The following is a 24616-nucleotide window of genomic DNA, read 5'->3' on the forward strand; positions in this document are numbered from 1 at the left end:
TGTGGCAGCAGTGAAAGGGTTAATGGGCTAATCTGTGCAGTTACTAATGTTACTTAATCTCCCTTTCGTTCCTCTGTTACTCCCTTTTAATGGCATTTACTCATGAAACATTCCAGTACAGAGAGAGGGAAAGGCAGAATATACTTTATTCCAATATGTACATTGAGTGGATTCATCACTCTGTGATAAAGTTACAGTTCCTCGTGATCCATCCTTTCACGAGAGGAGACCCAGCGGCTCACAATTAATTCCTATAATGAAAATAGAACATAGTGTTACTATGGCATAAACATTAACCTAATGACAGGACTGCAAAAACACGTTTGTGTGGTGTGACACAATAATAAGGAAGAAACCCACCCCCAAAAAGAAAAATATTGTGGCTTTTGTGTTTTATATTAATGTCACCATTACATGGTTTATATAATATGGATGCATATATGATGGAATTGCTGTAAGTATATATCAAGTCAAAAATTATGCTATCACTCGTGCATAAAGATCCACATACTGCAAATAAGAATGCATAAATACATAACATTTCTTTTGTATCCAACTGAGGATACGGAATTATCATTTTTAATATGCTTAATTTACAGTAGGGGGGTACATTATCCCTTATAATAAATGAGTGATACTCAGAGTTCCCTGTATAACTCAGCCTGCAGCCTTGTGTCTTTATATGGTCACAGAACAACCCCTCACTGACTTCTAATATCCTTATCATTTACAGTAGGGGGTACATTATTCTAAATGATATCTACTGCTCATTGAGTAGAAAACAAAGCACAGTGCCACTATGAGAACTTACTTGAACCTTTATCCTGTGTATACAAGCTGGAGATATGAAGTCAGAGTCAGTGAAGCCGGCAGGTTTTATTAAATAGCAGAAAAGAAGTTCCTGTTGGAGAATGATCTGATGTTACTATCAGACTGACAGCTGGTACAGTGGAGTTACATTTCTTACTGCCACAGAGCAAAAGGATCCAACCAATAGAATCCATAATTGTTCTATGGGCAGTTTTGGCAGGACAGAGGCTTTCCCTCCTGTATGTGCATTATAGGCACAAATGCATTTGCCTCAGTTATAAGTAGAGATGCACTGAATGCTCCACAAAGGACTCAGCAGAATAATGAATACAAACCCTAATTTAGTTATTCAGATTTGAGAAAACTTAAAAAGCATGTATAATTTAGCCTTTAGTCACCCAAAGATTTAAAGTGATTTAGTGTACAGCCGAGCCATTTATTTTTGTCAGGTCAGAAAGTGTTTATGCACCTTTTCTATGTAAACCGCAACTGAATGAGCTCATGTCAGAGAGGGGGAATAGTTTCCCTTGAAATCTTTTATACAGTGTTGCCACCTGATGGACACGTCATACTGTTCCACTCCATAAATTATCTATAGAATCCAGCAATATGTTTTGTAAATGGACTGGTTGTATGGATTGTCAATAGAAAAATTATACAGGCTGGCACAAGACTGGAAGAACAAAGAAGTGGTGTATTTAAAAAAAACGTGTTTATTTAAAGGAAAACCATTAAGAAGTAGCCTTACGCATTTCCTGCCTAAAGGGCACTAAATCATAGGCTAGAGAAAATCAGAGTTGGCACAATATTTAATGGGGTTGTTCACCTTCCAAACACTTTTTTTCAATTGTTTAAAGATTGTTCCCCAGAAATAAAAACTTTAAATTATTTTCCATTTTTTTTATTTTTGACAGTTTTTCCAAAATCCAAGTTTAATGTCCCTGTCTCTGGTGTTTGAGTCTGACAGCTCTGTTACAATTTCGCAACATTTAGTCGATCCATTTCTCATCTCTGGAGTATTAGTAACTATTGTATCAAGTCTAACAGCTGCCTGTAATGAAACTCAGGGATTCTGCTCAGCAGGGACAAAGATAACAAAGGTATCAACTAAACGTATCAACTTAGAACAGTTTACAGGGTCAGCGACCCCCCCTCCCAGAGCTGCTTTAGAAGGTGAAAAATTAAACTTGAACTGTCTGAAACCAACTGAACCAAAAGAAGTGTTGAAAAGTGAACAACCTCTTTAAAGGTAAAATTAGCAATCACTTTACAGACACACACATCCAATGAAATGTAGTTAACCAATCATCTAACAGAATAAACACAATTAAAGCATCTTAACACTTCTTCAGAAAAAAATGGAGTGTGTGTGTGTGTGTGTTCGTTCGTTCGTTCCATGGAGTCCTACCCTTATTATGATTACATATGAATACATTCTACCTTTACATATTGTGCCAGCTCTGATTTTCTGTAGCCTATGATTAAGTGCCCTTTAGGCATGAAACGCGTAGGGCCACTTTTTGTTTAATTCTTTTCTTTAAATAAACACTTTTTAAATACACCACTTCTTTGTTAGTCCAGTCTTGTGCCAGCCTGTATCATTTTTCTAAAGACATTTCACTAAACCTTTCTCTGGCTAAGGGTCTCAAGGTGCTCCTGGCCATTACATTTTTTTTTGAGAAGTTCTGTTCGCCTTATTTACCGATTTTTGGAAATCTTTGCTTTAAATTTGGTTGTGTGGAACCCTAAAAGGGAATGTAATAAGGAGTGCAAAGTTGCAGATCTGTTCCATGTAGCCATCGGATGTTGTAAATGCAGTAAATGTTGACTGGTTAGAGTAATGGTGGCCATACACAGGCAGATCCACTCGTTTGGCGATGTCGCCAAACGAGTGTATCTCTCCCCGATATGCCCACATTGAAGTGGGCGATATTGGGCTGATCTAATCGTGGGCCCAACGATTGGATCAGAACGGAGGCCGAACGGGCGGTCGGATCGCAGGACCTCATCAACAAAAAGATGCAGCTGCGGGGGCTCTACACACGGGCCATTAAGTCGGCAGCTTTTATCGGCCTTTACACACGGGCCTTTAGCCTGTTATTTCCCTGACTGTCACTTTAAGACTTTTACTTACCTTGGAGACATTAGCAGTTGTCCTGTGCAGCCCAGCCAGGGATCTCCAGCTCAGGGGTCTCAGTGGGGTGCCCTCACCCTTGTCATTGACTAATTCCACAATGACAGAATAGCTACAGATAAAGCAGCAAAGAGAGAGAGGGGGTAAAACTGTGGTCCTGTTAGCTTCAATCCAGCAGTGACACCCAGTTTCCATTCAAACCAATGACTGCACTGCGGGGTACCATTTCATACAAATACAAAATCACAGCCCTATGAGTGCTGGTATCAGCTTCACTGGGGTCATTGAAACCAAGGCACAAGGTCACTTACCTTGCATGGTAGAAAGGGGGGCCTTTACGATACAGTACTGGAAGAAAGAAATGTGAATAAATATATAGCACACACACACACTATACCCATTTCATCAGGATTTTAGGCTGGTTAATAAATTCTATATCAATAGCAGGAGATCTATGCAGAGGCCTCTGTAGTTAAGGTACAACTTGGCAGCCATGCCTGGGATGCTGGGGTTTGTAGTACAGAGCAGACGTGTGATTACTTCAGTATTTGGTGCTTATTCAAATCTTAGTGGCACCAGAAATTTCTACTTACAGAGGTCAGTGCCGTATTTCAGGCCCACTTTGGGCACCCAGCCTTTGCTGCGGAAGTGATGGTAGGCCAGATACTTGGTGCTGAAACTTGGCTGCGCAGCGCAGAACACTTCCCACAGCTTCTGGATTGTCAGCGGCTCCTGTTGAAATGAAATGTTTCATTGGTTGTAATGCTGCGCTGCAGGGTTCCCTCACTTTACACGCAGCCCCTTCAACTAGAGCTTTAGAGAACTCTACCCCAAAACGATGCGACACCTGGGCAGTATCTATGTGAGAAGGGTGGATTATATATGGGAGGATTGTACACCACAGGGGTAAATATACTCAGTAGAATAGGTTCTGCTTGGCTGAGCAGCGGGAAGGGATACACCGAATGCACTATTTTGGATTGGGCCGAACCCCCGAATCCTTCACAAAAGATTTGGCCGAATACTGAACCAAATCTGCATATGGAAATTAGGGTTGGAAGGGGAAAACATTTTTTACTTCTTTGTTTTGTGACAAAAAGTCACACGATTTCCCTCTCCGCCTCTTTGCATATGCAAATTAGGATTCGGTTCTGCCGGGAGAAGGATTCGGTAGAATCTGAACAACTGAAAAAGGCCAAATCCCAAATTCGGTGCATCCCTATTAGTGGCTAAGTGCAGTATGGTAGAAGGCTGGGGTAAATAATATAAGCGGGGGGGGGGGGGGGGGGGGGGGGGGTGTGTGGGGGGGGGGGGGGGTGTGTGTGTGTGTGTGTGTGTGTGTGTGTGTGTGTGTGTGTGTGTGTGTGTGTGTGTGTGTGTGTGTGTGTGTGTGTGTGTGTGTGTGTGTGTGTGTGTGTGTGTGTGTGTGTGTGTGTGTGTGTGTGTGTGTGTGTGTGTGTGTGTGTGTGTGTGTGTGTGTGTGTGTGTGTGTGTGTAGTCCCATCACGTGTACTTGTCTCAGAACTAGAACCCAAATGAATTCTCATATGGGGCTAAATCCATTAGTATCCAGTTAGTGCTCCAGAAAGAGACACTTACCTTCTTATAACTGATGGTGAGGCAGCCCAGAGCATACACCAAGAAAAAAGCCTAATAGCACAAGAGAAAGGGTTAATACATTACTGAGAAAGTGAAACCGTATCCAATTATAAAGGCGCACAGGCAGATTAGGACTGAGACCGAGTTTATATAATTGCCTATGGGCAGCTTTACTCCCAGTCCCAATAATTAAGGGCCACTGCTAAAACCTCTGTACACTTTTCCCCTTAGATTTGTGCCTGTATGTTATCCACCCGCTTAGATTGTAAGCTCTTCTGGGCAGGGACTTCCCTTCCAATTGTGTCTTTAGCGCACAGCACTTAATCTCTGTATATTTATACTTATTCTATGCTTCTCCTCCATGTTGCACTTAATAAATAAAGCTATACACACATGAACTCAGCAAGGGTCCCGTTTATATCACAAGAGATGGGGGGTGCTAGGAGTACATGCAATTCCCAGAGACACTTACCTCTTCTCGACTCAGTTGCAAATATTCAAAGATTCTAAAAGGATTCCGGCGACAGACTAACCTTCCTCTCCCCCTGGCCTGAAAGAGACATCTCAGTAATCAAGGGCAACAGCAATATTATAAACCCCAAGATATAAACCAATCACATGCATCTGTGTGCCCCTCCCCCTGCAAGCAGCCATGATATAAACCAATCACATGCGTCTGGGTGCCCCTCCCCCTGCAAGCAGCCATGATATAAACCAATCACATGCGTCTGTGTGCCCCTCCCCTTGCAAGCAGCCATGATATAAACCAATCACTTTCATGTCTTTGGCAGATCATCTGTCTGATACATTAGGAGGGGCATCACTGCACAGAGACATTATATAAAATCAGACCTCCTGCCCCTTCCACTGTAAACGGACATCATTATTCTAGTCCCACCCACTGCCCAGGTTACAGACCTGCCCCAAACACTACAAGCAGCCATTAAAGCGATCTAGTTCCACCCACTGCTTAAGTCACAGACTCCCTACTTCAGGCTAAAGAGAAATAAGAGAGGAAATGGTCCTTACTCCTTTATTCTCTTCTGTTCCTTCTGGGCCCAAATCCACATTCTCTTGCACTTCTTCCACCAGCAAATACTCCATGTGAGGCCTGGCCGGGGAATCCAATTCATTCTGTAGGGTCTCCCTCCTGGGTTTGCAGCCGCAGTGTAGAATGAAATCATCGTGTTTGGGACAATGAACTTTTTCCAGTTTATTTCTGTCCGGCTCTTCCTCGGCTCTTTCCTCCTGCAGAACCTCGGGTCCATATTTAGCCAGAGGATCATACTCTGGGTTTCCTTCCAGAAACACTTTACCTTCACTTTCTTTCCCAGGGTTGGAATCTGAGCTCTGTGATTTAGTTCCATTTTCTGGATCCAAGTCCATTCTGGATTCTGCAGGGGGATTTTCTTCTACTACATCACCTTCTGCTGAAATATCAACTTCCCTTGTGTAATCTGCCAGGATCTTATTAATGGACTCGGTGCCTAAACCTTGTTCTTCAAGGAGATTCTTTGCCCATTCCAGATGGAGCTTATATCTGTGATTTTGGAAAAGAATGTGTATACAGAACCAGAACATGCAACATGAAAGGTGCTAGATCACTTGTGGGAGAGCTGTAAATGGAATTCCAGCAATCGAAAAGGGAAAACTAGCTCTGCCTGCAAAATACAGACCTGTAAGTCTGACTGCTACAGCAAGTGCCATATCTGGAGGTTTGCAAAGCTATCATATTCAGGGATAGGATATTTATACTAATAAGGCAGATATATCAAACACAGTGGGGATCATTTATAAACACTGGGCACATTTGCACCAGGGCAGTAACCCATGGCAACAAATGATTGTTTTCAGTGATCATCCTGCAACTGGCTGAAAAAAAGCTAACCACTGATTGGTTGCTATGACCCAGTCCCTTTACAATGGCAAAGCTGTAAGCAACTACTTAGAAGGGGTGAAATGTTTCTCTTAAAGGAACAGAAACATCAAAAAATGCAAGTGTTTTTAAGTAATGAATAACGTAGAGTTGCCCTGCACTGGTAAAACTGATGTGTTTGCGTCAGAAACACTACTATAGTTTATATAAATAAGCTGCTGTGTTGCCATGGGGGGCAGCCATTCAAGCACAGGATACACAGTAGATAACAGATAAGTACTACTATAGTTTATATAAACAAGCTGCTGTGTAGCCATGGGGGCAGCCATTCAAGCACAGGATACACAGTAGATAACAGATAAGTACTACTATAGTTTATATAAAGAAGCTGCTGTGTAGCCATGGGGGCAGCCATTCAAGCACAGGATACACAGTAGATAACAGATAAGTACTACTATAGTTTATATAAACAAGCTGCTGTGTAGTCATGGGGTCAGTCATTCAAGCACTGGACACACAGTAGGTAACAGATAAGTACTACTATAGTTTATATAAAGAAGCTGCTGTGTAGCCATGGGGGCAGCCATTCAAGCACAGGATACACAGTAGATAACAGATAAGTACTACTATAGTTTATATAAACAAGCTGCTGTGTAGTCATGGGGTCAGTCATTCAAGCACTGGACACACAGTAGGTAACCTGTGTCTTTTCTCCTTTTTCAGCCTTGAATGGCTGCCCCCACGAATACACAGCAGCTTGTTTATATAAAACTAAATTATAATTTTGGAAGCAAACACACCAGTTTTACCAGTGTATGGCAACAGTACATTATATTTTAATTACTTTAAAACACGTTAATTTTCTGGTGTTCCTTTAAGAGAAACTACAGACCTGTAAGTCTGACACTGGTAGGGAGGAGTATACATGTGGGTTTGCTGAGAAAACATGGAAACTAATGAAATAAGAGGGAAATGCACAGGAATAGAGGAAGAAAAAGCAGGACCCCCATTTGTAGGGGGGGGGGACAGGTGGGAGCATCAGGGGCCCAGTCCATGTGAGGGCCTAAACTGCACTGAAAGTTAGGGGAGACTTGGTGAGTAATGGGTGGGATTTCAGTGTGATCAGCGCAGATAGGACTCTGTGATTACTGACGGCAGCTGTGATGGTATGGGAATGCTAGAAGGGTTAATGAAGAATAAATTAGGGGCAGCTGCAGTGAGTAATAAAGTGCAAGTAATAGTAAGGGTATCGCGTGTGTGTGTTGCACTGAAATGAAGTATAAAACCTGGGACCGGAGTTCAGCCAAACAGTGAGACTGTTACAAGCCTGTGCCATTGTTATAGGCATAATAGAGGGATTAGCAGGGTTTAACTGTGCTGGGTGTTCCCCCAAAATATTAACTCTTGTGCTTTCCAGAAATGGAGCAATGAGAGCCAACAACAAGAACGCCTGTCCTGTTCCAAGTAATCTGACTATATCCAGCACTTGTACTTACCTCCTGGAGGAAATGATTGGCAGGTTCACTTTTATGTCTGGAAAATAAAGCAAATTCAGTGGTGGGTGCAAAGACCACAGACTGCTCTAAATATTTCTCTTTTTAGTGATAAAGTGCCCAATAATAAATACCTGGGCTTTAGTATTTACCTGGACAGCACATGCCATTCACAACTCTCTACAGAACTGGATTAAATCATACAGACAATAGGACACGTGTTACATTTGTTATTTAATTCTACTTTATACCTACACCGGATACAGAACTTACCTTTCCATTTGGACTGGAGCTGCTGCTCGGCGATACTGTGCTGGGGGCGACTCCGGGACAAAATGCCCTTCCCAAAGTATCCCTGGGGGGGGGGGAATAAAGCAGACAAAGCTCACAGGCCCCCGCCTGATTCAAATATATCATCACAGGAGCAGTTGTATGTACTGCAGATACATTACCCAGCTTCAAGGAAGGGACGGATGCCCTCAGAGCAGGGAGAAAGTTACTGATATTCATAGTAAATAGGCTGATCCAGCGACTGTTCCAATTGCTGCTTTGACCTCTTTATTATAACCCCTTTTGGGACAGAGTCACACAGAAATGACTGCTATTAGTATCCGTAGCAACTGTCAGGAAAGTGGGAATGTTAGGAAACTGGCCCCCGAGTGTCTGTGACTGGTGCATTATATCAGATTATAGTTTTAATCCCTAGTGCTAATCATCTGTAATAATCTCAGGAGACAAAACACAGGATTCTTTAAAGGACAAGGGGTCGGTGGAATTATCAAGCAGAAAGTGGGGTCAGACCGGACACTGATGTTACAGGGCTGATGATGAATACATTCTGATGCAGACTGCACTGATTTATATGCTGCCATGTCATGTGAATCTGAATTAATTATTAATCAGCTTTGTATTATGTTTGTTATATTGCACAGAATACACAAGAGCCATGAATATACTGTAAATTATATCTTTATAAATGGTGCTAAGTGAGGCCATCAGCTTAGTGATGTAATTTGTCACATGACTCAATGAAATGTGTGTAATATAATAATAAAACACCTAATAATAAGGCATTCTTCTTTGTACTTTTATATGGTCACTGAACTCCTGAGTGACTCTGTATACTTCTATTTTACAATAATGGGTACGTTATTTGCTATATATACTGTATATTTTGAGTGGCTCCCTAAGCTCAGTAAGTGACAGCAGCACAGAGCATGTGAATCAGTGAATCAGCAGAAAAGAAGATGGGGAGCTACTGGGGCATCTTTGGAGACACAGATCTTTACTGATAAAGGGCTGTGGTTGCCTTGGGCTGGGACAGAAGTTTCGAGCTGCTACTTTAGTTAGGCTTTAGTTCTCCTTTAAGAATGAAATAAAGAGGTTCCGCAGAGACCTGATGGTGAGCTTCAGAGAGTGGCACAAGTCACTGGCACACACAGCTCTAATAATTAGGGTACATAAGAGAAAGGGGAAATACAAAATATGGGCATATGAGTTGGGAACAAAGACTCACAAACAATTCCCCCATTAGCTGATCCAGAGGAAGGTAAAAAAAAACACGAATCCAACTCCAATTTGCCTCAGATGGAGAAATAAACCCCTCCTGACTTCAAAATGGCATTTGTACCAGTCCCTGGACTAACTTTGTACCAGGAGTATTTATCCCAGTAACCCTGTATTTACTTTATCTGCTGTAACACCGCTTTCCTTCCTCTAATCTGATTGTATGGCCCTTTATATATTTATAATACACAAAAGCCATGAATATCCTGTAAATTATATCCTTATAAACGGTGAGTAGTGATGTCATCAGTTATAAACGGTGAGTAGTGATGTCATCAGTTATAAACGGTGAGTAGTGATGTAATTTCTGTCACATGACTCACTAAAATTTGTGTATTATAATTAATAAACTACCCCCAGTTGTAAAATATGAGGATATTAGAAGTTACCTCGGAGTTCCATGACCTGTATAAAAACACTCGGCCTTCGGCCTCGTACTTTTATATGGTCATGTAACTCCTCGGTAACTTATAATATCCTTATATTTTACAAGAGGGGGTACTTTATTCACTATATATTTCCCTTTATCAGCTTAGTCTGTACTTTCTCTATTTCATTACTGTCCCTTATATATTTATATATAGTGATCATATCCCCTTATATATTTATATATAGTGATCATATCCCCTTATATATTTATACATAGTGATCATATCCCCTTATATATTTATATATAGTGATCATATCCCCTTATATATTTATATATAGTGATCATATCCCCCTTATATATTTACATATATTGATCATATCGCCTTATATATTTACATATATTGATCATATCCCCTTATATATTTATATATAGTGATCATATCCCCCTTATATATTTATATATAGTGATCATATCCCTCTTATATATTTATATATAGTGATCATATCCCCCTTATATATTTACATATAGTGATCATATCCCCCTTATATATTTACATATAGTGATCATATCCCTCTTATATATTTATATACAGTGATCATATCCCTCTTATATATTTATATATAGTGATCATATCCCTCATATATTTATATATAGTGATCATACCCCCTTATATATTTATATATAGTGATCATACCCCCTTATAAATTTATATATAGTGATCATACCCCCTTATATATTTATATATAGAGATCATATCCCCATATATATTTATATATAGAGATCATATCCCCTTATATATTTTATATAGTGATCATATCCCCTTATATATTTATATATAGTGATCATATCCCCCTTATATATTTATATATAGTGATCATATCCCCTTATATATTTATATATAGTGATCATATCCCCTTATATATTTATAGATAGTGATCATATCCCCTTATATATTTATAGATAGTGATCATATCCCCTTATATATTTATAGATCGTGATCATATCCCCTTATATATTTATATATAGTGATCATATCCCCTTATATAGTGACCATATCCCCCTTATATATTTATATATAGTGATCATATCCCCTTATATATGTATATATAGTGATCATATCCCCTTATATATGTATATATAGTGATCATATCCCCTTATATATTTATAGATAATGATCATATCCCCTTATATATTTATATATAGTGATCATATCCCCTTATATATTTATATATAGTGACCATATCCCCCTTATATATTTATATATAGTGATCATATCCCCTTATATATTTATAGATAGTGATCATATCCCCTTATATATTTATAGATAGTGATCATATCCCCTTATATATTTATATATACTGATCATATTCCCCTTATATATTTATATATAGTGATCATATCCCCCTTATATATTTATATAGTGATCATATCCCCCTTATATATTTATATTTAGTGATCATATCCCCTTATATATTTATATATAGTGATCATATCCCTCTTATATATTTATATATAGTGATCATAATTAACTGTCTCTTCTCCAGTGTAACCAATGACAACGTGCCCAGCCAGCAGACTTACCTTCCCATACAGCAGTTCGATGTCCTCAGTGGATCTCACAATCACATGATTATTCAGAATCTCAGCCTGGCAGATGTGGAAATCCCTAGAGGAATGATCGTGGGCCAGTGGAATAGGAAACGGGGACTCGTAGGATTCGTAGACTTTTCTTTTCCGCTTTGGGGCATGAAATGTGGCCTTGGACATGATCTCTGTCTTCTATTGACTGCAGAAAAGTAAAAACGTGTTACAGAGTAACCAACAGGGGCAATTGTTACGTCTCGGAGGGGATTTTGTCTGGCTTCTCCCTGCGTGACTAATTCACTGCCAGTCTGATAGGCTTATTCTCAATTCATTCTCACTGATAATAAAACTTGCTCACATTCCAATTGGCTCGTTATAATAAGTGCACAGGAAACAGTTGTGTTGAAAGGATAGTTCCCCTTTAAATTAACTGTTAGTAGGATGTAGAGAGGAACATTCTGAGACAATTTGCAATTGGTTTTCATTTTTTATTATTTGTGGTTTTTGACTTATTTAGTTTTTTTATTCAGCAACTCTCCAGTTTGTAATTTCAGACATCTGGTTGCTAGGGTCCAAATTCCCCTAGCAACCATGTACTGATGTGAATAAGAGACTGGAATATGAATAGGAGAGGCCTGAATAGAAAGAGGAGGAATAAAAAGTAACAATAACAATACATTTGTAGCCTTACAGAGCGTTTGTACTTTAGATGGGGTCAGTGATCCTCATTTGAAAGACTCAGAAGAAAAAGGGAAATCATGTAAAAAGTATAAAAAAGAAATAAAGAAGACCAATAAAAAAGTTGCTGAGAACGAGCCATTGTGTAATACAGTAAAAGCTTAATTACAATTCAGCAGATCTCTGGGGACTCCCCACAACACGCTGTTCCCACACTCCCAGACTCATTATTACCCAGCAGTCAGTGCGGCGCACAGCGCTCAGGTCACACTGTCACGTGTCAGCTCAGTACCGTAACGCGCGGCATTCACAACTAGTGCCGCTCAGTCCTACCGTAATGCTTACAAGAAAGCAGCCATTTTCCGTACAGCCCATAGAGAAAATACAAGTTATTACCGTGCGGCTCGAAGAGAGGCAGAAGCCTGTGCGACGGGGCTCCTATCCATCACATTGGACCGCCCACCACAAACCCTCCTTCTCTCGTCTAATTGGGTAGATGCAGTTCGATCAAGACACCACGTGACATTTAAAAGTAGGAAAAGCCTTAACAGTGGAACTAAACAGTTTCCTAGGTAACAGCATGCACTGATTGGTCACATGGTTGCACATCACTTCCTGTTATTCCTGTTTAGTATTTCCTCTGCCACTACTTAGGGTTTGACGTCATCAAAATCACTGATCGCTGAAGGCGTCATCACTCGTTGTCTTCCCTGTCACAGACCAGCGGAGAATGCAGCCCCCCGGCCCCACAGCTCAAGCCAGCCCCCCGGGAGACTTCACCTTCGTCTCTTCCTCTGGGGCTGAAGGTGAGAACTGGCACTTGTCTTATATTTATACTTATATACTGTATACAGGGAACTCTGAGTATCACTCATGTATTATAAGGGATAATGTACCCCCTACTGTAAATGATAAGGATATTAGAAGTCACTGAGGGGTTGTTCTGTGACCATATAAAGGCACAAGGCTGCAGGCTGAGTTATACAGGGAACTCTGAGTATCACTCATGTATTATAAGGATAATGTACCCCCTACTGTAAATGATAAGGATATTAGAAGTCACTGAGGGGTTGTTCTGTGACCATATAAAGGCACAAGGCTGCAGGCTGAGTTATACAGGGAACTCTGAGTATCACTCATGTATTATAAGGGATAATGTACCCCCTACTGTAAATGATAAGGATATTAGAAGTCACTGAGGGCTTGTTCTGTGACCATATAAAGACACAAGGCTGCAGGCTGACTTATACAGGGAACTCTGAGTATCACTCATGTATTATAAGGGATAATGTACCCCCTACTGTAAATGATAAGGATATTAGAAGTCACTGAGGGGTTGTTCTGTGACCATATAAAGGCACAAGGCTGCAGGCTGAGTTATACAGGGAACTCTGAGTATCACTCATGTATTATAAGGGATAATGTACCCCCTACTGTAAATGATAAGGATATTAGAAGTCACTGAGGGGGTGTGACCATATAAAGGCTCAAGGCTGCATTTATAACTTTGAGTTCCCCCTACTGTAGCAATGTATTATTATTTGTAAATAAGTCTCTGGTTGCAGATGTTTATGGTTGGCACTACATATAGACAGTGGTAATTACTGGCACCACACTGGTACTTAGGATTCCCAATATTAATTAGTATTTGTACTGTAAGGGATTTTTCAGGCACAGTGTGGAAAGTTCTGCATCATTGGGTGATAATAAATATTGGGGCAATGCAGAATTGTATCACAGTTTTGTGTACGAGTTGGTTGCGACTGCTTTAAATTTGAAGAGCACAAAACAGCTTGAAGTGAAGCCCCAAATATTGTTTTTGCCTCAAGCGAAAATCGACCTGTCGGGCCGTAACGGCTCAGATGTGGAAGTCGGGACCAAGGAGGGAGCCAAAAGGTTAACAAATCCAAATGAGGTATTTGAAGGGTTTAACAAAACGTGTGGTCTTTATCCAGACAGAGGGTTAATACAGGCAGCAAGACTCGTAGTCAGAAGAAAAGCCGAGGGCAAGATCAGGAAACAGTCTGAAAATAGTCAAATAAACCCACCCAGGAACGTACAGATCCTATTCACACGCAGTCATTCTAGTCTGTGCCGGCTTTTAAGATTTGAATTTGGCGACACTGAGATGCATGTTGATGTGTGCGTTGCGTGCCGGCATAATGACGTCACCGTGCTGTGGCGTCTTCTTTCCCTGGGTGCCGCCATCTTGCGAGAAGCACAGAAGAGAAGAGCCATCGGACGCTCCTCGCACTACCCCTCCTTCAACTTTATATTCATTCCTCAGTCTCACTGGGTTTATAGGAACTGTTGTAACAGAAGTCAGTTCCCTTCTGGGACAGTTTATTGGTTGACATCTGCTACATTGTTTCAGGAGTCAGAGCTGGCAGTGCAGAGAATACAAATAGTGGAGAATTATAAAAAGTGGATATGGTTATCAGTAGTAATTACATCTCTTACATCTTGGGTGACTGCAAATTCCCTGAGTTAATGCAGTTTTTCATTCTTTTTCATTACTTTGAGTGTGACTTGTTTTCTTGCTCATGTATGTCACTGTGTATATATCATACGTGTGTCAGTGTGTAAATGTCAGTACATGTGTGTGTTGGTGTCAGACCTCCTGCTCCCCCACCTCTGTGCTGGCAGTTGCTGAGCTGGCAGTTGTGGCTCATGGCATGAAAGAAGCTTTTAGTAAATTCACATTGTTGCAGCTACCGAGCAGTCCGTGTGTCCTATCCCTCAGCATGTCAGTCCTGCTGCTTTTGTTTAGGTTAAGCTGCTCACACGCACACATTATATATACACATACATACATACATACATACATATATATACAACTGACCGCACTCAAAAAGGAGTATGGGTATATATATATATATATATGTATGTATGTATGTATATATAGATAGATATCTCTTCAGGCCCTGGCACAGTTTTCAGCACAGAGAATGGAGACTGACATCACCTTTAAGTTAAATGCAGCTTTGCTGACTTTTATGTGGCACAAACACAAATCTTCAGCCCACAGGCTTCACATTGGGGATAACATTCGCGTCACATAAGGATTAACAGTCCTAATTCACTCCCTCGCTGGTGTTAACTGTAACTCATGGTTTACTTAGCCCTCACTGGCTTTTGGTGAACTGAAAAACCCAAACATACTTGTCTCCTGGGAGGGGGGTCTCTCTCTCTCTCCTTTAACTACATCTCACCTGTAGCTTAATTAGTTAACTGACTCTATCTTGGCAGCTGAAAACCCTTAGATCAGTGATCCCCAACCAGTAGCTCGTGAGTAACATGTTGCTCTCCAACCCCTTGGATGTTGCTCCCAGTGGCCTCAAAGCAGGAGCTTATTTTTGAATTCCAGGCTTGGAAGCAAGTTTTAATTGCATAAAAACTAAGTATAGTGCCAAGTAGAGCCTCTGGTAGGCTGCCAGTCCACATAGGGGCTACCAAATAGCCAATCACAGCCCTTATTTGGCACCCTAAGGGACCTTTTCCTGCTTGTGTTGCTCCCCCAACTCTTTTTACATTTGAATGTGGCTCACGGGTAAAAAAAGGTTGGGGACCCCTGCCTTAGATGAAGCAAGGAATGAAGCCCACCCTGCTCTCTTCCATTCACTCCAGGGACCCATAATCCAGTTTTTCCCCAAGCCAGAATAGTATTAAACAGCGTTACTTGCTGCAGCCACACAGACTTTTCCCTGGAGTTTATCCTTCACCAGCCTAATGCTGCTAAAATACACACAATATTGGGCCCTTTTGACACCCATATCCTACATAATAAATATATATATACATATAGACAAATACAAGAGTCCTCTGCACTCAACCCATTATCAATATATTTAAGACAGGGACTGGCCAGATATGGGATGACTTTGACGTAGTTGTTCAGCTTAAATATATTGTAATATATGGACAAACAATCCCTGTTTTGTTTAAAGGGTAAGGCATTTTTCAGTAGCAGTCTGTCTTAAGGGATCCTGTCATAGGAAAAAATGTATTTTCAAAATGAATCTGTTAATAGTGCTGCTCCAGCAGAATTCTGCACTGAAATCCATTTCTCAAAAGAGCAAACAGATTCTTTGATATTCAATTTTGAAATCTGACATGGGGCTAGACATTTTGTCAATTTCCCAGCTGCCCCCGGTCATGTGACTTGTGCCTGCACTTTAGGAGAGAAATGCTTTCTGGCAGGCTGCTGTTTTTCCTTCTCAATGTAACTGAATGTGTCTCATTGGGACCTGGATTTTACTATTGAGTGTTGTTCTTAGATCTACCAGGCAGCTGTTATCTTGTGTTAGGGAGCTGCTATCTGGTTACCTTCCCATTGTTCTTTTGTTTGGCTGCTGGGGGGGAAAGGGAGGGGGTGATATTACTCCAACTTGCAGTACAGCAGTAAAGAGTGATTGAAGTTTATCAGAGCACAAGTCACATGACTTGGGGCAGCTGGGAAATTGACAAAATGTCTAGCCCCATGTCAGATTTCAAAATTGAATATAAAAAAATCTGTTTGCTCTTTTGAGAAATGGATTTCAGGCAATGTATTAAAAAAGAGCTTAATTGGTCCATAATTGCAACGACGCGTTTTTGATCGTCATCAGGATCCTTCCCTCTGGAATTCTATCCTTGAATTCCTCCGTAAGGAATCCTCTCTTAACGTCTATTTAACTCCCACATCACCAATCCCTGTGTGTTGCTAATTAATGCATCATCAATTCAGTGCCCGTGCTAATCCACCATGATATTAACACTCTTAGAATATAAAATAGAAATAGAAAACTGTGTCCTGCAATTTAAAACAAACTAAACACACACTGCTTCATATAAAACCAACCAAGATGGTAGTGAATGTTTATATGTCAGAAAGTGTCTAGCTAAGGGAATTTCAGTTTTACCCGTTGAGAACACCAGGCGTATTGAGGATCTATGATTTATTCATCCGGATACGAAAATGGGTTACACATTTCTCCACGTAATATATAAGCCTCATGTACAAACTATACAATATATCACATTGTCTCATGTGCAAGTTAGTCTATGGCGGATCTCCAGTCTCCTACCATTGTGAGAGTGGGGGAAAGTCCCACCTGTCAATAATATATATATAATACACAAAAGCCATGAATATCCTGTAAATTATATCCTTATAAACGGTGAGTTCTGATGTCATCAGTTCTGCTTGGGGTTTGACCTTATAACAAATGGGCTGGATGGGTTTATTCTCATGGTTATGTCCCCAAAATGGTGCAGGCTACTGGTGCCGGACTCAAGTGGAAACCCACAGCTCCCACATTTTCCTGCATTTAATGGTATTTCCTCCACCAGTACAAGTCCCGTAGGCACAACAAGTCCCGTAGGCACAACAAGTCCCGTAGGCACAACAAGTCCCGTAGGCACAACAAGTCCCGTAGGCACAACAAGTCCCGTAGGCACAACAAGTCCCGTAGGCACAACAAGTCCCGTAGGCACAACAAGTCCCGTAGGCACAACTACTATAAGCTGCCGCCCATCAGAGTCCTGGACTACTTTATACAGCCTCTGACCCTTCTGTGTTGGACCAAGTAAAATGGCACGGGGTATCTTAAAGGGGAAGCATCTGGTTTTAATTCTGCTTCCTGTTCTCTTCCCTAGATCTGAGCGGCTCTATAGCGCCCCCCGATGTCAAGTTAAATCTTGGGGGCGACTTCACCAAGGAATCGACAGCGACCACCTTCCTGCGGCAGAGAGGCTACGGGTGGCTCCTGGAGGTTGAAGAGAACGACCCCGAGGACAACAAGCCCCTATTGTAGGTCCCTGTACAACATATAAGGCTTCTTTCTAAAAGGGGCAGCGTCCTATTTTTTTGTATTGGTGCCCGATGCGAATATAGCCCCAAAACTTTTCCACATGAATATCTTACTATCCCTATAATCCTTGCCTCTTATTCTTTATTTGTATGCCGGGTATAAGGCACAGTCAGTGAGACCTCTGAATGGGGCACCTCATCTGTGCAATCCCAAATAATCAGTTACTGGTTTATCTTTTTCATTTGTGTACCTTTATTCAGCTTGGGCAGTGACTGCTACTGCCTATCCTGTTGCTGGGCTCAGGACCCCTTAGCAACCAGTTTGCAACAGCCCCTTTCTCTCTCAGTGTGTGTGTATCATTCTTCCATATTTACAAAAGTGCCTTCTGTTCCTGCTTACTCCTGGGAGTGGCCCAATTGAAAAGTTGCTCAGAACTGGCCATTCTATAACATACTAAACATAAAGGCGAAGCACCCCTTTAATAATGCACTGGGAATATTTGCACCTGGGATGTAGGGTGTTTGGAGCACCCAATCTGAGATGTAAACAAAGTGAATGACACAGGCTTGGGGTACACTGGGGTTCATGATATTTCATTTACTCTGTTCTTATTCTCAGTGTATTACAAGAATAGGCAGTGGCTTTTATTATTATTATTAACATGTATTTATATAGCGCCAACATATTGCGTAGCACTGTAGATTAAATGTGATTATACAACTAAATCACATGAATTCTATACATAGAACATATGGAGTTACATACATCACAATCAATACAGGTACAAGAAGGTGAGGAAGGCCCTATGCAAAAGAGCTTACACTCTAAAGGGAAGGTAATACACATACACAAGGTGTGGGAGTGGGCAAGATCGAATTAAGTGGGTGAGAAATGTGGTACTGTATGTGGTGTTGCGTTTGGTAGTTAAGCAGAGTGAGGGGAGGCTTCTCGAAAGAAGTGCGTTTTCAGAGATTTTTTGAAAGCAGAAAGGTTGGGAGAAAGTCGGACAGACCCTGGGAGAGAGTTCCAGAGGAGGGAGCAGCCCTTGCAAAGTCTTGAATGTGAGCATGTGAGGAGGTAATGAGAGAAGAGTTGAGGAGCAGGTCAGTAGAGGAGAGTAGTAAGCGAGTGGGTGAGTATATAGAGATGAGTTCAGAGATGTAGGGTGGGGCAGAGTTATGAAGTGCTTTGAAAGTGAGTGTCATTAATTTGAATTTGATTCTGAAAGGTAGTGGAAGCCAGTGCAGGGATTGACAGAATGGCGAGGCAGAGGAGGAGCGGTTGCTGAGGTGTATGAGCCTCGCAGCAGTGTTCATTATGGACTGGAGAGGTGATAGAAAACGGCTTCAGCTGTTTTCACTGCAGGTCCCTGCGCAGGGGGAGTTATAGTTCTGCAGTGCCTTAACTACTACACACAGTGTATCTATTCTAAGGTTGTCGTCACAATTGATATTTCTGAGCTGTAGAAAATATATTGACCATGATTTGGTGTGATTTGTGCTAATTAAGGGTTAATTGCAAGGGAGGGGCCCTCCTGTTTCTCACTTGTGCATTTATATCTGTAAAAATGACATCCCCCCATTCAAGTTATTTGGTTTATCCCTTAAATATATTGACTTACTGCACAGAAGCTGACATTCGGTGCTCTCACGCTGGCAGACTGTAAGACAAGTAATCTCAGCATCTTAAAGGGGCAGCTCACCTTCTGGTGGTATTATCATGACAGAGCAAGGTGCATGCTGGGAGCAGCTTTGAGCAGGGACTGAGCATGTGCAGTGGTTTTTTTCTGTGCTGAATGCAAGTGTATCTGTTTTACATGAGCAGTGGCCAGACCCAGTGGATACTCTGTCACTCACTATAGGTGGGAATGTGGGTGAGATGATTGACAGGCCGGCTCCTCCCCTGACAGTCTCCTTTTGCCCAATCACAGGGAGGAACTGGACATCGACCTTAAAGACATTTACTATAAAATCCGCTGCGTTCTGATGCCCATGCCGTCCCTCGGGTTCAACAGACAGGTGGTACGAGACAACCCTGATTTCTGGGGACCCCTAGCGGTCGTTCTCTTCTTCTCCATGATTTCCTTGTACGGGCAGTTCAGAGTAAGTACAACTACAATGTGGCACTAGGGTCAGTATATTACACATGAACAGCCGGTTCTCCTACAGACTTGTTCTGAGCTGTGTGTTTCTGGTCAGGTGGTGTCCTGGATCATCACTATTTGGATTTTCGGATCACTCACCATTTTCCTGCTGGCGAGGGTGTTGTCTGGAGAGGTAAGTGGCTCACAATATCATTTCTATGTGCATTAGTCATGCACAGCAGTGCACTCCTTGTATAAGCCCCTCCCATTTCATTCAACTCTCACTGCAACTCACTTATTTCAGATGATTTTCGGTTTGTTACTTTATTGCTGTTTCTTTAGGTCTCGTATGGGCAGGTGCTGGGAGTTATAGGCTACTCCCTGCTACCTTTGATTGTCGTTGCGCCTGCACTGCTGCTGCTTCGCCCCTTTGAAATTGTCTCCACTGTAATTAAGGTGAGTATTTTTAGTAATCTTATACAGTGTGTACCCCCATAAATCCTATACATAAATCACATATATAAATCCTATAGAGAAATCCTATAGAGAAATCCTATGCAGAAATCACATGCAGAAATCACATGCAGAAATCACATGCAGAAATCCTATACATACAGTCATATGAAAACGTTTGGGAATCCCTCTTAATTCTTTGGAGTTTTGTTTCTCATTGGCTGAGCTTTTAAAGTAGCAACTTCCTTTTAATATATAACTTTCCTTATGGAAACAGTAGTATTTCAGCAGTGACAAAGTTTATTGTATTAACAGAAAATATACAATATGCATCATAACGAAATTAGACAGGTGCATAAATTTGGGCACCCCAACAGAGATATTCCATCAATACTTAGTTACAAATGTAACAGCCTCTAGACGCCTCCTATAGCCTTTGATGAGTGTCTGGATTGTGGATGTGGCTATTTGTGACCATTGGTCCATATAAAATCTCTCCAGTTCAATTAAATGTGATGGCTGCCGAGCATGGACAGTCTGCTTCAGATCATCCCATAGATTTTCCATGATATTCAAGTCGGGGGACTCCAGAATATTGGACTTGTCCCTCTGCATAAATGTCTTTGTAGATTTCCAACTGTGTTAAAGGAACAGTTCAGTGTGAAAATAAAAACTGGGTAAATAGACTGTACAAAATAAAACATGTATCTAATATAGTTAGTGAGGCAAAAATGTAATGTATAAAGGCTGGAGTGAGTGGATGTGTAACATAATAGCCAGAACACTACTTCCTGCTTTTCAGCTCTCTAACTCTGAGTTAGTCAGTGACTATAAGGGGGGCCACATGGGACATAACTGTTCAGTGAGTTTGTAATTGATCCTCAGCATTCAGCTCAGATTCAAAAGCAACAGTTATGTCCCATGTGCCCCCCCTCAAGTCTCTGATTGGTTACTGCCTGGTAACCAATCAGTGTAAAGCAAGAGCTGAAAAGCAGGAAGTAGTGTTCTGGCTATTATGTTACACATCCACTCACTCCAGTCTTTATACATTACAATGCCTTTAAGGGTCATTGTCTTGTTGGAATATCCAACCCCTGCAGCGTAACTTCAACTTTGTGACTGATGCCTGAACATTATCCTGAAGAATTTGTTGATATTGGGTTGAATTAATCCAACCCTGGACTTTAACAAGGGCCCCAGTAGTCCCTGAACTAGCCACACAGCCCCACAGCATGATGGGACCTCCACCAAATGTGACAGTCGGTAGCAGGTGTTTTTCTTGGAATGTCGTGTTCTTCTTCCACCATGTAAAGCGCTTTTTGTTATGAGCAAATAAGTCAATTTGTGTCTCCTCAGTCCAAAGCTCTTTGTTCCCAAATGACTGTGTCTTGTGTAAATGATCTTTTCCATACAACAAGCGAGTGTGTTTGTGTGAGTGCAGAAAGGGCTTCTCATCCCCCTGCCATACACATGTTCTTTGTGCAAATTGTGCTGAATTGTAGAACGATGTACAGATACACCTGCATCTGCAGCAAGATCTTCTTGCAGGTCTTTGGAGATGATCTTTGGCTTGTCTGTAACATTCTCACAATCCTCCGCATATGTCGCTCCTGGATTTTTCTTGGCCTGTCAGACCTGGGTTTTACAGCAACTGTGCCTGTGGCCTTCCATTTCCTCATTCCATTCCTTACAGTTGGAACTGACAGTTTAAACCTCTGAGATGCTTTTTGTAGCCTTCCCCTAAACCCTGATACTGAACAATCTTTGTTTTCAGATCTTTTGAGAGTTGCTTTGAGGATCCCACGCTGTCACTCTTCAGAGGAGAGTCAAACAGAAACTTGCAATTGGTCACCTTAAATACCTTTTCTCATGATTGGACACACCTGCCTATGAAGTTCAAGGCTTAATGAGCTAATCCAACCAATTAGGTGTTGCCAGTAATCAGTATTGAGCAGTTACCTGCATTCAAATGAGCACAATTACAAGGGTACCCACATTTTTGCACAGCCAGTTTTTCACATTTGATTTAATTTCATACAACTGAATACTGATTCACTAAATAGCTTTGTTCAGAAAACACCCCAGTACTCCTGGGAAATGAAAGACATACCACTGTTCTCTTTTTTGTTGAAAGTGGAGTAAATTCTTATGCAGGCTGAGAGGGGTTCCCAAACTTTTTCATATGACTGTAAATCCTATACATAATTCCTATACACCAACTCATTTTATTCAGAACTCTGAAAGTGTTTAATGTATTTGTTTGTCACTTAAAGGTAAAGATCTCCATTAAGCAAATGTTTGTGTGTGTTCTACTAATGGCCTACTCTTAGCAGCTTTTCAGTTGGTCTTCTGTTTCTTTTCAATTGTGTTTATTAGCATTTTCAAATAAACAGCATCAGCAAAAAGAACAACAAAAATTACGTTACTAACGTTTTCTTTTTGTCTTTAGCTCTTCGGAGTGTTCTGGGCTGCGTATAGCGCCGCTTCTTTATTGGTGGGGGAGGAGTTTAAGAGCAAGAAGCCGCTGCTGATTTACCCCATCTTCCTGTTGTACATCTACTTCCTGTCTCTCTACACCGGCGTGTGATTGGCTGAGCTGCTGAAATCCTTTGTATATGTCACATGACTCCTGGATAAAACTCACTTGTGGGTGACACAGACGTGTAAATAATGTTTAACCCCCAATTGATGTCTCGGGGGGCCCTACTGCATATTGTGCTCCTGGGATTTTAAAGGGATCTACAGCTTGAAAGTTTTTATATGAAAAGAAATGGAAAAAGTCACTTTGTCTTGTGTTCAGCAGCTGATCAGTATAATGTTAGGGTTGAGCCTTATAGAGAAGTGCTGCGTATAAATGCAGCCAGTGCAGGAGGGCCGCTAATTCATGTAAATAATAAATGTATAATTCTATTCCTGTCTTGCTGCTTCCTCCTGCATTTTCACTCTCGCCTTAGTGACCATTGTCTCTGCCTCCTATTGTTTTATAATGGCAAGAATATCTCACACCAAGGACAGACTTATTGCAGGGGCGCCTGATTGTGAGCCGTGGCCCCACGTGTGCCCAGCATTTCATCCCATGCACTAAGCACAAGTCACTACAGTGGAATAAATATTAGAAAGCAGAATATAAGTGTAAGTGATATGGCAGCACCCGTGTGTCTGAGACTAGTGACGTGTGCTGCTGTGATACAATGTGTGTATATCACTAACGAGCATCTCTGGAATAAAAGTGCAATTCACGGGGTTAAGGAACGAGATTACTTTATTTAATATTAAACCTTTCCTGTAGAAATGGTACATCCCCTATTTATGTCACTCTCTCTCTCTCTGTAGTCAGAACCCACTGTTTCCGGTCTCAGGATTTGGGGGTTTGATCTTTATCTGTTCTTTCTGATCTAATGGAAATAATAATAATAAACTACAGGAAACCAGGATTTGTGTGTCTCTTCATTAACATGTTAGTTGCCTTATCAGTATGAGGTTGGGTGCCAGGGACTGACGGTAGAGTGGGATGGCTGGGTGATTGGCAGCAGGGTGGGGTGGCTGGGTGCAAGGGACTGGCAGTAGGGTGGGGTGGCTGGGTGACTGGTAGTAGGGTGGGATGGTTGGGTGACTGGCAGCAGGGTGGGGTGGCTGAGGGACTGGCAGTAGGGTGGGATGGCTGGGTGACTGCAGTAGGTTGGGATGGTTGGGTGACTGGCAGCAGGGTGCCATACCTCCCAACTGTCCCATTTTGAGCAGGACAGTCCCGATTTTGACAACTCAACCCGCAGTCCCGGATTTGTACTATGTCCCGAGTTTCTCTTTGATCTGCTGCACTGAACAGCCAGAAAAAGATACAAAGTGTGTAACTTAATTGGCTCTTGGCAGAGAGCCCAGAATAGATACGCAACATACTTGTGTAACAGTTTTAGATAAGAATTTACACAGCTTAAAGGGCAATTCATCTTCATTAGCAAAACTGTCATAACACATAAAAACCACAGAAATGAGTTCAAACTTTTATAACCTGCCAAATTTTGTAAAATATGTATAGAAAACGGATCCGCACACACACTGGTTAATGCAGTCGGGGAGTATCCCCTTTTATTCAGCCACCAAACATTCAACGTTTCGGGGGGGAACACCCACGACTGCATTAACCAGTGTGTGTGCGGATCCGTTTTCTATACACATTG

At 41.4% G+C, this 24616-nt stretch overlaps 2 protein-coding genes across 8 annotated transcripts; one reads left to right on the forward strand and one right to left on the reverse strand.

Annotated features, from left to right (window-relative positions):
* Positions 1–122: 122 nt before the first annotated feature.
* Positions 123–12638, reverse strand: tsen2.L (tRNA splicing endonuclease subunit 2 L homeolog). 6 transcript variants are annotated; one of them, NM_001092236.1, is given in 12 exon segments: positions 123–251; positions 812–901; positions 2945–3056; positions 3256–3292; positions 3538–3676; positions 4544–4594; positions 5016–5093; positions 5573–6083; positions 7916–7952; positions 8186–8267; positions 11430–11634; positions 12507–12548. In NM_001092236.1, coding segments are annotated over 11 exon segments (1383 nt in total). In that variant the 5' UTR covers positions 11616–11634; positions 12507–12548; the 3' UTR covers positions 123–191.
* Positions 12544–23870, forward strand: LOC108704044 (protein YIPF4). 2 transcript variants are annotated; one of them, XM_018240414.2, is made up of 7 exons: positions 12544–12682; positions 12765–12916; positions 17748–17901; positions 19833–20004; positions 20101–20178; positions 20328–20441; positions 22888–23870. In XM_018240414.2, the coding sequence occupies exons 2-7, from the start codon at positions 12841–12843 to the stop codon at positions 23023–23025; spliced, it is 732 nt and encodes a 243-aa protein (XP_018095903.1). In that variant the 5' UTR covers positions 12544–12682; positions 12765–12840; the 3' UTR covers positions 23026–23870. The 2 variants fall into 2 exon arrangements, with proteins under 2 accessions (XP_018095903.1, XP_018095902.1); XM_018240413.2 differs by lacking the exon at positions 12544–12682 and having other exon boundaries at positions 12703–12916.
* Positions 23871–24616: the final 746 nt, after the last annotated feature.

The sequence above is a fragment of the Xenopus laevis genome, chromosome 4L (genome assembly GCF_017654675.1).
Source record: "Xenopus laevis strain J_2021 chromosome 4L, Xenopus_laevis_v10.1, whole genome shotgun sequence".
NCBI lineage: Eukaryota > Metazoa > Chordata > Amphibia > Anura > Pipidae > Xenopus > Xenopus laevis.